General features: G+C 38.7%; 1 protein-coding gene across 3 annotated transcripts in view; it reads left to right on the forward strand.

Moving 5' to 3' along the window:
* PPARGC1A (PPARG coactivator 1 alpha) overlaps nucleotides 1–11,508 on the forward strand; it is a 512,448-nt gene extending 500,940 nt beyond the window's left edge. For all 3 annotated transcript variants that reach the window (XM_006138159.4, XM_006138160.4, XM_025179017.2), the window contains 3 exons: nucleotides 3,355–3,476; nucleotides 3,836–3,987; nucleotides 7,881–11,508. In XM_006138159.4, the coding sequence (XP_006138221.1) occupies nucleotides 3,355–3,476; nucleotides 3,836–3,987; nucleotides 7,881–7,984 (378 nt within the window). In that variant the 3' untranslated portion in view covers nucleotides 7,985–11,508. The remainder of the gene's footprint in view (nucleotides 1–3,354; nucleotides 3,477–3,835; nucleotides 3,988–7,880) is intronic.
* The last annotated feature ends 4,427 nt before the right edge of the window (nucleotides 11,509–15,935 follow it).

Consider the following 15,935-nt stretch of genomic DNA (forward strand, 5'->3'; position numbering starts at 1 on the left):
TGTTACACTTTTTCTTTTCAAGTCTTTCTGCTTTTATTTTTGCCACACTTGTTTCCTCACAAGCAGCATTTTCTGGTGATTCACTTTCCAAAACACGTCTCTCTGGTAACCCTGCTTAGGTTGGAAGAAGGTTGAGCTTTTCCCCAACTTTTTTTCCCTTTTTAATTTCTCAATCTAACCATTCCCACTTCACTTTCCAGTGGGAGCTTTGCCTCCAGCTATAAAGATGACCTCCTTTATTAGCTTGTGCTAAAACTGACTTGCTGATCACTCATCATGGGAAGCAGGGTAGTGATAGCATTGTAACTTACTTTCTACCCACTATTGGGGAATCAGCAGATCCTTCAGACAGCCCAGAAAATGGTGGAAAGTGTTCAGATTTGCCATTTGGTCTGCTATGATACTGCCTGAGTTTGTGTAGCAGCTTGACATATACTGGATGATGTAGCATATGGGTTTCAGAAAACTGCATCCTGGACATACCCTAGGATCATTTTCCCAATAATGCAGGGCAAACATGGACCATCTTGGAAGGATGCAATGATGAACATTGCATGAGCCTTTCCCAGTGCACTGCTGTAAGCATGCCAGCAATGTTCAGAGGGGAAGGAGAAATGGTAGGAAGAGACATGGCTGAGTATGGCTTTCTCTAGCGCTATTGCCTTTGGTAAACACAGTGCCCAGAAGTCACTCAGCAGCAGCCCAGGAGGCAAAGAGAACAGGAATGGTGGTCACAGTAGACATGCTGTCCTTGTTACCTTTTTAAATTTGAAGCTATACATTTTATTTATAGATATACAAGTTTTCCTACTCACATAGTCAGTAGTAAGCTAGGACAGGAAAAAACGCAGGAAGGCAATCTTAAATCAAAAGAAGGACAAGAATGTTGGGCCAGAGGAGGTTAGCAGGTCACTTCTTCATGTACACAGCAAATCGTTGAACCATGCTCGGTGATGCATGTGATGCAAAGTAAATGATCTGCAGACTTGGGGTGAAAAGCTTGGCAGTGTTTCCCAGAGTTTTCTTCACATTTCTCTCTGTCCACATTACACTTGAGACTGAACCTTTTCTCTGTAATTTTTTCAGTGTCTCAGTTCATACATCATCTTCTCTAATATATGGACTTGCGAGTGTTACCTTTTATAAAACAAAAAGAGGATGTTGTCATCTTACTATGTTTGCGTAGCTACTGTTATTAAAGAGGAGGTTGCAAATAATCTCCTTATAATCACATTTAAATAAACAAAAGCCAGCCAATCCAATGTCAATGCTGAAACAAACCTGGTTCTCACTAAAACTTAGACACCATGGCACCTCCTTTAAACAAGCAGTTATGAGAAAATCTTCTTTTGCCTACATATTGAAGGGCATATGGTACATTTCAGCTTTACATTTGAATTTCCTTAATTTTGTAGATTTAACTTATTCCCTTAATGGTACATTAGCAGGATTTTTTTAATTATTCAGTTTTGGGAGGTTTTTTTTATAGTTATCCTAAAGATAAAGGATCAAAAAATATAAAACAAAACAAATAACCCTGCATGTGAGTCTACTCGGTCTCATGGAAGTATGTGCTATGGTTATTTCCATTACATTGTTCTGTACTAATTTCAGTATCAGTGTGTGTTACTACATTTCAAGTAAAAAAACCTGTAATGTATCTCAGCTGAAGTGCATTAGTCAGTTTGCTGTGTTATGTTATGCTCCATCTGGCCAGTCATTTAGGTTCAATAGCTACTTTCTTAACAAGTGTTTCAGTGAGGTTACACTCTCAATTTGGTAAGACATTCTGAAAAGTAATTATTGTGCATATGCAGACTTTTCTGTTTTTAAAGTTTGTGGATCTGTGTTTCCTCATGCCCAACCATGTTGAAAGACCCTCTGTTCATGGCCATGGATCTGTGTGTGATATCCTGGAGTTGGAAGTTGAGGATGGGGCCAAGAAGCAGCTGTTGTTGTTAAAGTGATCTCCTCATAATTCCCTGGTTATGTACAAGCAAGTTAATACTTCTTTTAGCTGCATTAAATTCTGTCCTGCACTGCTGTCAAATTCTCTACTGGTGTAAATTGGTGGTGCTCCATTAGCCAGTAGAGCTGTGCCAATCTTTAGCAGAGAATTGGTTCTGGGACAGAATATTGGATAGATATATAGGTGAGAAGAGCCAACAGGAAAAACTTGATGATGGTTAGGCTACTGTTGTGGAGATACCTTGCCCTGTCTTGCTGGATTAATACAGTTTCATTGTTTCCTTGAACTCCACCATCTGTCTGTCTATCGCCATCTATTGTATCTTGTATTATACTTACATTGTAAGCTTTACAGAGCAGGACCATCGTTACTGTGTTTGGACAGTGTCTGGCACAGTGAGGTCCTGGCCCATGTCCACTAAAGGAGTTCTTCAAAGAACTGTGCTGTCTAGGAGAAGCTATGGGGCTAGTTCTTCTTTGCCCTGTGGACTTCGGGATCTGTGGAACTTGGCAGTTTCTTTCCACCTGTCATTGTCTGCAACTTGCTAATTCCCCCCGTCCTGAATGAAGCATTGGTCCGCACCTCCATCAAGTGGAACTCTCAGAGTTCCCTACGCTTGGTCACTCTGTCATGGATTTTCATTTGGGGGCTATGATACAGACCTACATCTGGAGATTGTACTTTAAAAAGTAATTTTGTTCCAAGTATCAAAGGACAACATGCTGGTCAGCATCAGTGCCTGCAAAACTGAACAATTCAATAAGAATGTTTCAACATTTTTGCTAATAAGTCAAAAATGTAACTGTAACTACAAGAGATGTTTTGTTTTGCTTCCACAAAGAAACCACTCACGTTATTAGAAATTGCCTGTCATGCTGAGAACAGGTCTTCCTTCATTTTGAAGTTTTAAATCACTAAAAACTATATGTGGTAGCAATGCTGACTAGATAGGTCTGCTTTTTAAGAGTTTAGAATGTATTTGTATTATTGTGAAGTTTATTTGTTTTTAGTATAACTCCTGCCCCCAGTTGAGATGGGGTCTGTTTGATGTGGTACAGACACATAATAAAAGAAAGACCCTGCCCTAAAGAGCTTACAGTTCAAATGAACAAGCAGACAGGACTGTAGTGGATTAGAGGCATAGAGAGATGTCTGTCACCTGGACCACACTACTTATATTAGTATTTATATTATTTAGCTATCTACTATGTCCTTCAGAGAACAATATTACTGTTGGCAGGGTAATGGATTTAGTAGGTCTTTTCCATCTCTAACTATGCTCCCATCATTTTGCAGCCTGAGAATACCCTATATATGTAAATATACCTCATCTGGACTGCATCTATCATAAAAAGTCTCTCTTCTTCCTCCTCCCTTCTCAACAGGAGGAACGTCGTGTGATTTTTGTGGGTAAAATCAGAGCTGATACCACCCGAACAGAACTGAGGGATCGGTTTGAAGTTTTTGGTGAAATTGAAGAGTGCACAGTCAATCTGCGGGATGATGGGTAAGAACTTTAAAGACTATTTCTTGTTTAGAAGCTGACCTATGTTTAAAAAAAAAGTATGACAGTAAGATCACTGATATGGGTGTTACCAGTGTAAGTACTGTGGCAGATGACATGCTGAGTTCAAAACCTTATTTATTTTCTTTCAGACTTATTTATTAATGTTGCTAGTTGAGATTTCCTGTCCCAGAAATAAGTATTTAGCTGCATGACAGGACAATCACGCTGATAAATGGATGCAGTAGATTTGGCATTTGCACTACACTAGCACCAGTAAGTTCCTGCTTTCAGGAAAGGGTTATGTTGATGTGCATTAACGCTTTTTAACTTTTCTTCACAATTGTATTTTTCAATTACAGAGACAGCTATGGTTTCATCACCTACCGCTATACTTGTGATGCGTTTGCTGCTCTCGAAAATGGATACACTTTACGCAGGTCAAATGAACCTGACTTTGAGTTGTACTTTTGTGGACGCAAGCAATTTTGCAAGTCTAACTATGCAGACCTAGGTAAGTATTTTGCTGTATATGAAATGTGAGTACTTGATATAGAGATCAAAAGGAAACACATATGCCAGGGTTTGGTTTTTGTTCATAGCTATTATATTTAAGTGTTGTTTTTAAAGGCAGATGGCTTCTGCTTATTTGGCGAAAGCAAGTGTAAAAGCTACAACTTTGTCTAATGGCTGAGTGGCAGGCTTTCTTAGAGTTTATGTACCATTCATTTGCAACTTGTCTATATTGGTATGGAAATCATTGGCCCTTCTGGAAAATATTGCCATAGCAAAATGACATACTCTGGAAACTTTCTGCATGCTTTATTATACTCTAAAATGTAAAATCTTCATCATGCTGATACTGGATGTAATTATATGATCCGTAAATAGATATAATGGTAGTGTCCTCACGAAAATAAACTAAGTCATGATTCTTGCCCTTTAAGGTGTTTAGGAGGTAGTAATGTAGAACTAGCTGGAGACAAGGACTACAGACTCATAGGGTATGTCAACAGTGCAATAAACCCCCATCAGCTGGCTTATGCTAGATACATTGCAAATGAATAGTACATAAATTCATGCCAGCTAACTTGGGCTTGCGGGGCTATAAAATTACAGTGTAGCTATTTTGGCTTGTACTGGAGCTGGGGCTCTGGCATCCAGCAAGTTGAGAGCGTCCAGAACCAGAGCCCAAGCCAAAGCATCTACAGTGTTATAGCGCTGCAGCCTGTGCCCCACAAGTCCAACTCAGTTGATCTAGGCCATCTCTGGGTGTTGTATTGAAGCATAGACATGCCTGTATGTTTTAAAGCCAGAAAGGTTTATTATGATCATGCACACCAGCCCCTTGAAGATCACAGGTCATAGATTCCACCCTATGATTCCTGCATTAAGGCCCAGTTTGTGATGGAGACTGGGCCCCAAGGCAAGGTGTGTGTGTGTGTAGGACGGCTCCATACCCCAGAAGGGGTGGGAACTCAAGTAGAAGGGGTAGGGCCTCTGGCAGTCAGCCCTTAGTGCCGCACAGATTGCGGTGCACACCCCTAGCTCTCAGAGCTGTGCAGATTGGTGCTTTGACAGCAATTCAAAGGGGCCCGGGACTCCCAACTGCTGCTGTAGTAGCATTGGTGGCAGCCATGAGATCTAAGCCCTTTTGAATCTCCGGGCCCCAAGACAGTTGCCCCCTTTGCTCCACCCTGTCAGTGGGCCTGGTGATGGCGCTAGAGCACCGCTTTTACAATCTTGATTATAGGGTCTCCAACTGATGGAGAATTGACCCTCTTCCTTGGCATGCCCTGTGCCAGTGCTTATCTTCTAATTGCAAGCACATAAGGTTCCGTTGCCACAGCCCTTGCTGATATTGGCTCATGCTGGGAGTAAGACCTCAGTTTCCTCCATTGTTCAAAATGTGACTCAGGCCTTGGCCAGAAGAGCAGGAGCTCCTCCTCCAATGCTGCTTCTCACAGGTAGAACAGTTTGAAGTGTGTGTGCAGCTGTTTGTGTGTGCACATGCAGAGGCCAGATAGATGCACCAGAAAATTGGCTCTGAAATATGCTATCATGGATATATATACATTATACATACAAACATCCTATTTTAGTGGGCTTTTAAAATGCAGATTATTCACTAAATATTAGGTCTTAGTTTGTAACTGTCCAAATAGAATTAAAGTATAGTAGATATCCTTTTCTGACAAAAAATCCCAAGGGACATGTTATTACAGTACCTTCATTAATTGGTTATTGTGTTTTTATGAATTAATGACCACAATCATTAAAATCTCTACATAACCCTGTAACACAGGGCTAATGAAATCTTGTATGAGCTGCCCTTGGCTTTGAATGAAGCAAGAAGTGAATACAAATATATTTTTTCTAACCAATTGATGTCTTCTCAGAGTAAATGATAAAAGTGATATGCATTGTTCACAATGAATATGCTATAATTCACTTCACTTGCTAAATAGATAGTGTAGAGTTGGGAAAAGGCAGCTGCCTGCTGAAGAGATATAGGACTGATGATGAAAATATAAAAGGTGGCAAGTCATTTGTTCAAATGTTGGCTGATAAAAACAGAAAAGACAGATTGAAGTCTTGACTTGGTTTGACATATCTTCTGCAGTGATGAAGCCAGAGGTGTACCTAGTATCTCAATACATCTGGGGTTTAAAATAAGCTTCCTGACGGGGACCCTCTTGAACATTATTCATCATTGACTGTTGGCCCTTGAAGATCTTGCTATATTGAGTGGGATCCTTTGAGTATTTCTGAGCTGAACACCTTTGCTTTGTATTGCTGGCAGCCTGTGCCTCTCTCCACTTCAGATTGCTCTCTCTGAATGTCAGAGACTGTATATCAGACATAGGGAAATGATGGAGTGAACTTTTAACTTCATGAGTCCATAAAAGGGCAGAGGCAATAAATCAACAATGGTTTGAACATCTGATCTACAGAATCACAACAAAAAAATACTGGGAGCTACTTTTGAAGTGGTCAGAACTTTAGCATTTCTAGAATGTCTAATTTCAAAGTCAAAAGGACTTGTAATGTGCATTGTGTCTTCATGTAAAAATATCTCATGATTCAACTTAAGGTGTTAATCATATAAGTAGTGTAGCATTAATGCAAGAACTAGGAATTGTCAGTGTTAAATAACAATTATAAATAAAAATTAAATAAGAAGAGGCAGGAGAAAGGCTGTTCTCGGTAGTAACGGATGGCAGAACAAGGAACAATGGTCTCAAGTTGTGGTGGGAGGGGTTCAGGTTGGATATTGGGAAAAACTATTTCACTAGGAGAGTGGTGAAGCACTCTCTTGGGTTACCAAGGGAAGTAGTGAAGTCTCCATCCCTAGACATTTTTAAGTCTCGGCTTGACAAAGCCCTGGCTGAGTTGATTTAATTGGGATTGGTCCTGCCTACCACAGGGGACTGCACTTTATGACCTTCTGAGGTCTCTTCCAGCTCTATGGTTCTATGATTCTCTGATTCTATATCCCTGAAATAAAATGCCTGAAACCTCCTCAATGTGTTAATGTCCCACTTTTGCAAGACTATAACCACATGCATGACTTTTCCTACAAGAGACTGGCCTCATTGAATTAACATGACTAGAATTATGTTTGAATCTCTATATCGTCTTCGTCACACTGTGTAGGTTACCTACAAAATACACACTTCATATTTGTTTAATCATTGTAATCTGAATTGTTAAAAAGGTGTTTTTCCTTAATTCTCTAGCTTGGGGTGCCTTTAACATCCACTCCTCATCTCCATGTTACGGCAAGGATACAGAATATTGATACACATATTTTACCAGGACAATAATGTTCAGCAGATTAGGACATTTCAAATGATAATTCACTCAATGATTGCCCTGTTCTATACATTTCCATTGAAGTACTTGACATTGGTCCCTGTCAGAAGACAGGATATTGGGCTAAGTGAGCCTTTGGTTTCATCCAGTCTAGTCATTCTTACGTTCTGTACAAAGCCACAATCTCTGCCTTGAAGAGCTGATGGTCTAAATAAACAAAATGAACAAAAAACATGGAAAAATAAAGTGACTTGTCACGTAAGAACAGTTGCCACATCTGAAATAAAGCCCAGCACTCCCGAGTCTCAAGTTTATTGTATTGTGTAGCTCTTTATCTATGATTTTAATCAATCTTTCTTCAAGCTATCATTTTATTAGAAAACTCCTTTTTTGCACAAAGCTTCTCCACTAACCAGAGTTTTGATTATAGTACCCTGTTGTATCATAGAGATATGTGAATTTGCTCACCGATGCATTGTTGCTGGTATGAAAAACAAACTGCAAGCCTTACGAGGAATTATTTGTTGGAGAGGGAAGCGTCAGTGGAATTTGTGAGATCTCTTAGCTCACCTCTGCATTTTTTGGTTTCAGACTCAAACTCAGATGATTTTGATCCTGCTTCCACCAAGAGCAAATATGACTCCATGGATTTTGATAGTTTACTTAAAGAGGCACAGCGAAGCCTGCGTAGGTAACGTGCATCACAGCTGAGGATAATGGAGGGATGGCGAATACCTCACGGACATCATGTCCTTCAATAATGGACAATTTAGAAGTCATACTTAGGAATTTCTCCTACTTTACACACTCTGTACAAACTCTCTGTACATGGTTTACATGAAATATAGCTGCTTGAAGAGTGAAGAGGCAAAATGGATATCCAGGAAGCACATGTATGTCCATGGGTGTCAGCTTTACTTTCCTGAGGTGATTGGGATTGGGGGGGTTCTGATGCTCATAGAGTGCAAGTGCATACCCCTTGAAATGGCAGCAGTTCCGCAGAGTTACACTTAATATGCAGAACTTCAAAATGTGTACATATCACACTTTAACAAAACACAAACAAAAGTCAAATTGAGAACTACAGCTGCTGATGTCTGGGAATCAAATACTGCATTTCTTTTAAAAGGCGCTTCTTCCCACAACACAATGATAATATGACAATCCAGAAGAAAACACGGGGCCTAGAAGCTGACTGTCCTTTTATTTTGTTTTTCTGATGGAGGAGAAAATGAAAGGCTAAACCTTCCCTGACATTTTGAAGTTTCATCTTTAAATTCTGACACCCATGTAAATATTTAAACCGTTGATCTTCCGCAATGACATTTTCAAAGCCTTGTTAATGGTCAAATGTGCAGCTTGTTCAGCGATTTTATTCTGATGAGCGGACATGGTGTTATATTTCTAACAAGAGTTGGGTATAACTATCTGAGGGAGCGATGTGTACAGACAGCTTATTTGCTACATTCTCTAATGTAGTTGAGTATTTACAGATGTGAAATGGGAGTATTTTTATTTTGTGTACATACTGTATGACAATGTTCTTTTTTGTTACAGCTATGCACTGTAAATGCAGCCTTCTTTTCAAAAACTGCTAATTTTTTCTTAATCAAGAATATTCAAATGTAATTATATGAGGTGAAATAATTATTGTACACTAACATATTTAGAAAGCTGAACTTATGCTTATATATATTTGATTGTAACAAAAAAAGAAGTGTGTGTGTGTGTGCGCGCGTGTGTTGAGTGCAAAAATATCAATGCTTTACACACATTCATCCTTTCTTTGGTGACCTTATCCAAGTATTTGTCAAGAATTGTCCAAGCCCAAAAGGTATTAACCTCTTCTGCAATGTTTTTCCACATTTTTCTCATTGTTTGTTTTTCTTTTGCAGTTTTATACACTGAATGTTAGGGAATAAAATTCTCATCTAAAATTTTCTAAGAGATAGCATAATTTTATGTAAAATTTCTTAAATGGGTAATCATTAAGAAATGCTTTTATTTTATGTATCAACAGTACTTTAGGAACTAGAAGTCAAAAATCTTTTTAAAATGGTGTTATGTTTTAATTTTTGTGATTTTAATTTGATAAAAAATGCTGAGGAACTAAGCATGGAATGATTTTTACAATAATAATTATGTGTCTCTGAGCACTGTTCTTGAAGCCAGTAATCTTTTCATTGACAGAGTTTGATGGTATTTATCTATATTTTTTACAGTTATGCATCCTGTATAAATACTGATCCTTCATTCCTTTGTTTACTAAAGAGGCATATTTATCAATTGCAATTAACATATTTATTATAAATTATGAGTTGACTAAAATAATAAAAAGGCCAGTGGAAATTTTATACCTAGGATGCATGACTCTTGTCAGGTTGGAGTAAGCGCTTCATTTGGAAAATTCAGCTTTTGGAGAAGCAGTGTTTTTTTTTACTATGCACTAGCATGGCCTCAGATGTGCCCATGACATTGTTGATGAAATTGCTTCTGCTAAATTAAATAGAAACTTCAGGAAAAAAAACTACCATTCTGAATATCGGGATTTCATCTGAACTTGGAGCTTCTAAACTGAATCAGTAAGTTTGGAGTCCGCTTGCAAGTTTATAGATTGGTATTCTATTACTGTTTGGCATTCATGACTTCTTTTAAAGATATGGCACACCTACCTATTTAATCTCCCTTCCCACCCCGACTCTTAGAAAAACGATTTCACCCCCAAGCTAATGCAGCTGATTTTGATAGCTGCATTCATTTTATCACCAGCATATTGTGTTCTGAGAGATTCCACTGTCTGTCTTGTCGGATGCTTGCTTGATTTTTTGGCTTCTTATTTCTAAGTAGATAGATAGCAATAAAAAAGAGAACTTTTTCACAGGCTCAGTGTTACAGTTGTAACATCCTTTAATCTGTATAATTCTTGTTGTTGTTGCTCTGTAGGTTAAAATGCAGGTATTTTAACTTTGATTGTGTGAATGCCAAACTAAAGTTTACAGTTTTCCTTTCTGGATTTTGAGTATCTTCTGTTGTAAAGAAAAGAATATTAAAAGCAATAAATTATTTTTAAGAAATCAATATTTAGTATATCATATTATGTGTTCAAGGACCAGATGCATTACCTATTTTGCCTTTAAATTTCTGTGATTAAATTTTAAATACATTCTATTTTGCCCTGGATTGCTGAGATGAACAAATTTTGTGCTTTCTTCTTTTTTCCCCCCCAAACAGACATTATGCCACAGATCAATTTTTTTTTCAGTGGCCTGACAAATATTTTCCTCTTGAAAATGGCTTTCCTCTGTGGATTTACAAATTACATATGAAATCAATGTAGAAGTAGGATCTCTGAATAATCTGAATAAAGTTGTTTGTATTTTTGTATACGCTGTGGTTAGCCCATCACATGTAAAGTTAGGTATTTTTTAAAACAAAATTTCAAATTAGCACATGTAACTCATCATCACTAGAGGCAAACTGCAGAATAGATCTGTATGTCTTTTAGATTAAGATTGTACCGTTGCTTCCATGCTGTGGTAAACCCCACATCTGCAATACTGGGGAACAGAACTATGGTCTTTTCTAGAGATGTAACAAAGTGATTCCTACATAACACAAATTGATCTGAATCCAAACAAAAGGAGCCCAAAATGGGGGGGAGGGGAGAGGAATCTCAGTCTGTGTTAACTCTGAACAATAGTTGGGTTGTCATTGCCGATAATAGCATGGAGAAGAAAGTTTGTGCTACTAGGGTGTAATAGTTGGGTCAGCTGAAAAAAGAAAGCCTTCTTTTCATCTCTTTAGATGTAAGCTTACAGTAGGTAATGATTATGTGTCCTTTTTGATGGCTGTAATGAGAACTTCAATCACTGTAGTATAAGATCTGATCTATAAATGACCTAGAATAGCCATGTAATATAATGTGATTATTCTAAATTTGTACCTATATGACAGACATTTTCAATAATGTGAACCACTGATCTGATGGAGCTACTGTAAAATCTGTACAGTAGGTGAAAGTGTAAAACTATTGGTTGTACTATGCTGAACAGGGAAAATGAACTATTACTTTAGCCCTGGCTGGGCTATTTTCCACCTGCCAATTCTACATGTACTGTCGTGGTTTAATTCATTGTATGAAAATTCCTGTGATTTTTTTTTTTAATGTGCTGTACACATCAGCCTCACTGAGCAAATAAAGGGAAACGAATGTTTCAAATCCATTTCTGTTTCTCTTATTTATCGCAAGTGAAATAATGGCCCATTTTCAAGCTGGACACGCACTGGGTTTTCCTTTTAATCTGTATGTATGTTCATAGCTGATTTCAAACAGTAGTACAATTTGCATTTGGTCTGTTGTTCCTTGTTTTAAGCAGGGGGCCAAAACAGTATGCTTAAGAAAGTAATTTACTAGATGAAAAACTGCTCTCAGGTTTTTTCACCTGATGTAGTTAAGAATCACTTTGAAAGACCAGCAGATGCCTCACAGGAAAATGCTGGCAAAGTTTCAATTTAGAAATCATGGAGGTACCATCTTTCACTTCTAGGTCACCCTAGAATCTAGATTAATCTGTTAAAAAGTGCTATAAATATTGGTTGATTGCCTCCATCTACTACCTAATGAATAATAAGCCTCTGTATCATAGAACACACCATCACAATTAGCACTCATTAGCATTTTTATCTTAGTAGAGGGGTCAAAGCATCAATGAGCATGGAGATTTGGGGTGCAAGTCCCCTTTGCAAATAGAAGATATACACCTGATGAGTCACAAACAAGTAACAACTGCAAATTTCGGACATAGTAAAGTGCACACTGAGGATGGTGACCTGACAAATGACACTGTCAGCATGAATGCACAGAAAAGGGGTGCAAAGTGGAAGGGGAGAGAAGTGAGTTTATTGCTGCAATTACACTGAGCCCTCATGCATGATACATTAGTGAGTAGCCAGTGACCAGGAAAACCCCTTGTTTTGTTGCTATGCCAGGAACCTACCAAGATTATTAGTAATAAAGCATCAGGCAAAATGGCCTTCTCAGTGGCTCTTTAGTGAGCTCCTTTTGCATAATACTAGCTTGAGCTTTTAGTAGCCCTCTCCTCCAGAAGAGAACTGAAGCACATTGGCAGAACAGGATGGGGATAGTGCCAATACCAATGCTGGAGGTAGACGGAAGAGGGGAGTGCCTATCTGAGAGGTTTCAGGAGCACTACATTCACATTTAAAAATAATTCTGCTCATAAAGCATATTTCAGGTCTGTCAGCTTCTACCCTATCCAAATTACAACTCATTCCAAATCCTGTCATTCATTTGATCTTCGGCCCGCATATTATAACTGGAGCTTATATGCTTCCTGCTTCAAAAGCATCCAGTTTAAGGTGCTGACTCAGGTGTTTATAAGGCCCTTCACTCCAGACTGCCATCTTAACTAAATATCATGGTTTCAGTAGAGAACCAATTTTGAATCTCTTTTCATTTCAAAAGACAAAGCAGCTGCAGAAGCAGTTTTAGTAGGTACTGCTGCAGTGAAAGGGAGAAGTGGGCCTGTCAGGGCTGATCCCCACTCTGGCACTCTAAATGCAGAAGGTGGGGGTCCACAAAAACTATAAATATCCCTTGCCACTACAGGCACTGGTTATAAAAGCTTCCTGCAGAATCACAAATACACAGATTTTTTTGGGGAGGGGAGGGGGGGAGTAATTGCCACCATCAGGTGATTTCTTTTATCCCTAAATCTGTGGTAAACACTTGAATTCTCTCACAAGGGTACCCTAAGCTCTTCTGCCACAAGAGATCTTGAAAAAAAGAGAAAAAACAAGCTGAAGTCTCTAGTAGTTGACCTCAGTCTGAAGCAAGCAGGCACATGCAGAAAGACAGATCTACTATACCTTCCAGGACATAAGAATCAGATCATCACCTTAAAGTGATTTTTATTACAAAACAAAAGATATACTTAATACAGCTTGATACTTGGTTGCTAGCTATTACAGAGCAACTAAGAAAAATAAATTAAAACACAGAGAAAAATCTCTGGGAACAGTGCTTAGATGGTAAATGGGGAGTAGAGGCATAGATTCACACAGAGCAGTTCAAAACAAACCACCAAATAAAGAAAATACCCTGATCATGACTAGATCCACTTTTTTCCTTTACTAACTTCTAATCTTTTCTTGGTTCAGTCCACTTCCATGCCCTAAATTCCTTGGAGACGTGGTAGTCCTGCCTGGGATTCAATCATTGTGTGTGTCTCAACTCTTGGTTTAACTCTCCCCCCCAAAGAAAGCAGGCATGATATCTATCTATATCCAGTTCAGATTTCAACCCTCTATCTCAAATGATTCTCCTAGCCTCCTGACTAACACCCTTGCTAGCTACCTGAGTTTTACCCCTTAGTCACTGGGTGCTTGTCAGAATTCTTCTTGTCCGTTACAGGGGCTCTGTAGGGGCTATACCTACACCTCAATGTCCTTTGGACCCAGAACTGTACAGAGAAAGCAACAGTTTTTGTGGGCACACTGTGCCCTCCTCCATACTATCTGGTAAGACACACACTACAAATGCCCACCTCAGAGCAGTTTCTCAAAAAAAGGGGATAGAGGCCTCAAACTCTTGCTATTGTCTAATTAGATTTTACTAAGCCAGTAGCAAACATGAACTGCAACAATCTTACCACAGCATTATGGTAAGATTTGAGTGAGAACAGTATACAGGCATTTCATAGAATATATAGTTTTACTCAAAATAGATATTAGGCTTAATGCAAACATACAGGTAATCTGGTCTGGGCTCCAACTACAAGGCTGTCATTTCCTAGTGAATGCCTGGAGCCAGTCAGGAGCTGGCATCTGGCCTGCCAGCCTCACACCCTCCTCTCCCCCTCGCAGCCAAGTGGCAAAAATAAATGTCAGGAAGAAGCCAGCACAACAGCTGCAGAAGCAGTTCAAGCAGGATCTGCTGGGCACCTGATGATGTCATTGGACTGCTTTTTGCTTTTATCACTGTGGACACTCTCATTGTAGTGTTGACTGGCTGCTCATCCCAAACCTCTGTCTTCCCTTCTATTGTGTGCCTGGCTACGTAAAACCCTAACAAAACCCCATCCAAACAATTTAAAGGCAAACACTAAGCAAAAAGCCATGGCACAAATATGAAGATTTAAAACCCTGCACTCTGCTTATATGTTCTAATTCTTTTCCTATTACGATTTGCCTTTCATCTCGATTTGAACTTACAGTTCTTTGGCAAAAGGACTTTCTTCTATTCTGCATCTGTAGACAGCCTAGCTGTTGGGCATTGCTAAAACACACATAATAAGAAACCATAATATTAGGGTTTCTATTTAGTAGCTACATTTTTAACCATTTACAGCTCCTAAATATTGAGTTTTTGCTCACATTGCTCTTGGAATGAAATTCTTCCTGGTGTGGGATTGACAATGACACATTGTTCCAGTTCATATTAATGCCTAAAACTTAGCAGGCCAAATCCAGCCGTGATGTAATTAATCAATGTCAGTGGAGTTGTACCCAGAATGAATTTAGCCCAATATTTCTCTAGTTACTGTGCTATTTAATTTAATTTTGTTTATTCACGTCATGACTTTTGCAAAGCACTTTAATGCTGGCAAAAAGCACTCTATTAAATTTGCAATAAACTAAAGTATTTCTTTTTTCCCTTTCCATCATTTGATATTATTAAGGCTTATTGCATAAAATCAGGACTTCATTTAGTAAAAAAGCATCTCGCCTATTGCTTAGTCTCCACCCAAAGTCTTAGGCTAAGTATTCAACATTATGATTCTGTGGCTACATTTTCTTAAACTTGAATGAGTAGTCATGTTTTCAAAAATACTGAGCTCCTGGCAGTTCTCACTGACTTCACTTAAGGCTTGAATACACTACGGAAAAGATTGACCCTCTGAAGGTCAATCTTCTACCGTTTGATTTAACAGGACTAATGTAGGCCCCCAAATTGAAGGTGAGGGCAGCCCCCAGTGGCACTGTGTACTCCTCATTCTGTGAGGAGTAAGGGAAACCGATAAGTGTGTGCGCTCCCATTTGGCCTTCCATAGTGTAGACAAGCTTCAGTGGGCTCAGTTTAAGATAAGCCGAATCCAGCTACTCATTTTGCATAGCTGGATCATATACTTTAAGTTGACCTGCCTGGCCTGGTCTACACTAATGTAGTGTAGACCAGGCCTTAGGGTGGCTGGGGCTCAGTACGATAAGATCAGATCACATCTTTAAAGCTGCAATTCAATAAACCATTTAAAGATGTGCTTAAGTTCATCCTGAATCAGCAAATTACTTAAGCACGAATTTAAGTGCCATTGAAGATAAGTGATTAAAAGCTTTTCTGGCTAGGGATGGAGTGCTAAATAGGAGTCTACATGTCTAATTTTGGACTCAGAAATCTAATTTTAAGCATCTATTCTTGAAGTTCTTGGCTTTAGCAATAATCTTTAACCTGCTGGTAACCCTTGAAAAAGTTAAGTTTTTTAATGCAAGATTTCCAGTAATAATTAAATACTAGTGAAATAAGAGAAAATGTTACACATAGTCACAGTTGTTCCATAACAGAATATTTAAAAAGTTTTATATGTAGCTTTAACAAGATAGTTCACTTTATTAATATCATATCTAGTA

This window comes from Pelodiscus sinensis, chromosome 5 (assembly GCF_049634645.1).
Source record: "Pelodiscus sinensis isolate JC-2024 chromosome 5, ASM4963464v1, whole genome shotgun sequence".
Classification (NCBI taxonomy): Eukaryota; Metazoa; Chordata; order Testudines; family Trionychidae; genus Pelodiscus; species Pelodiscus sinensis.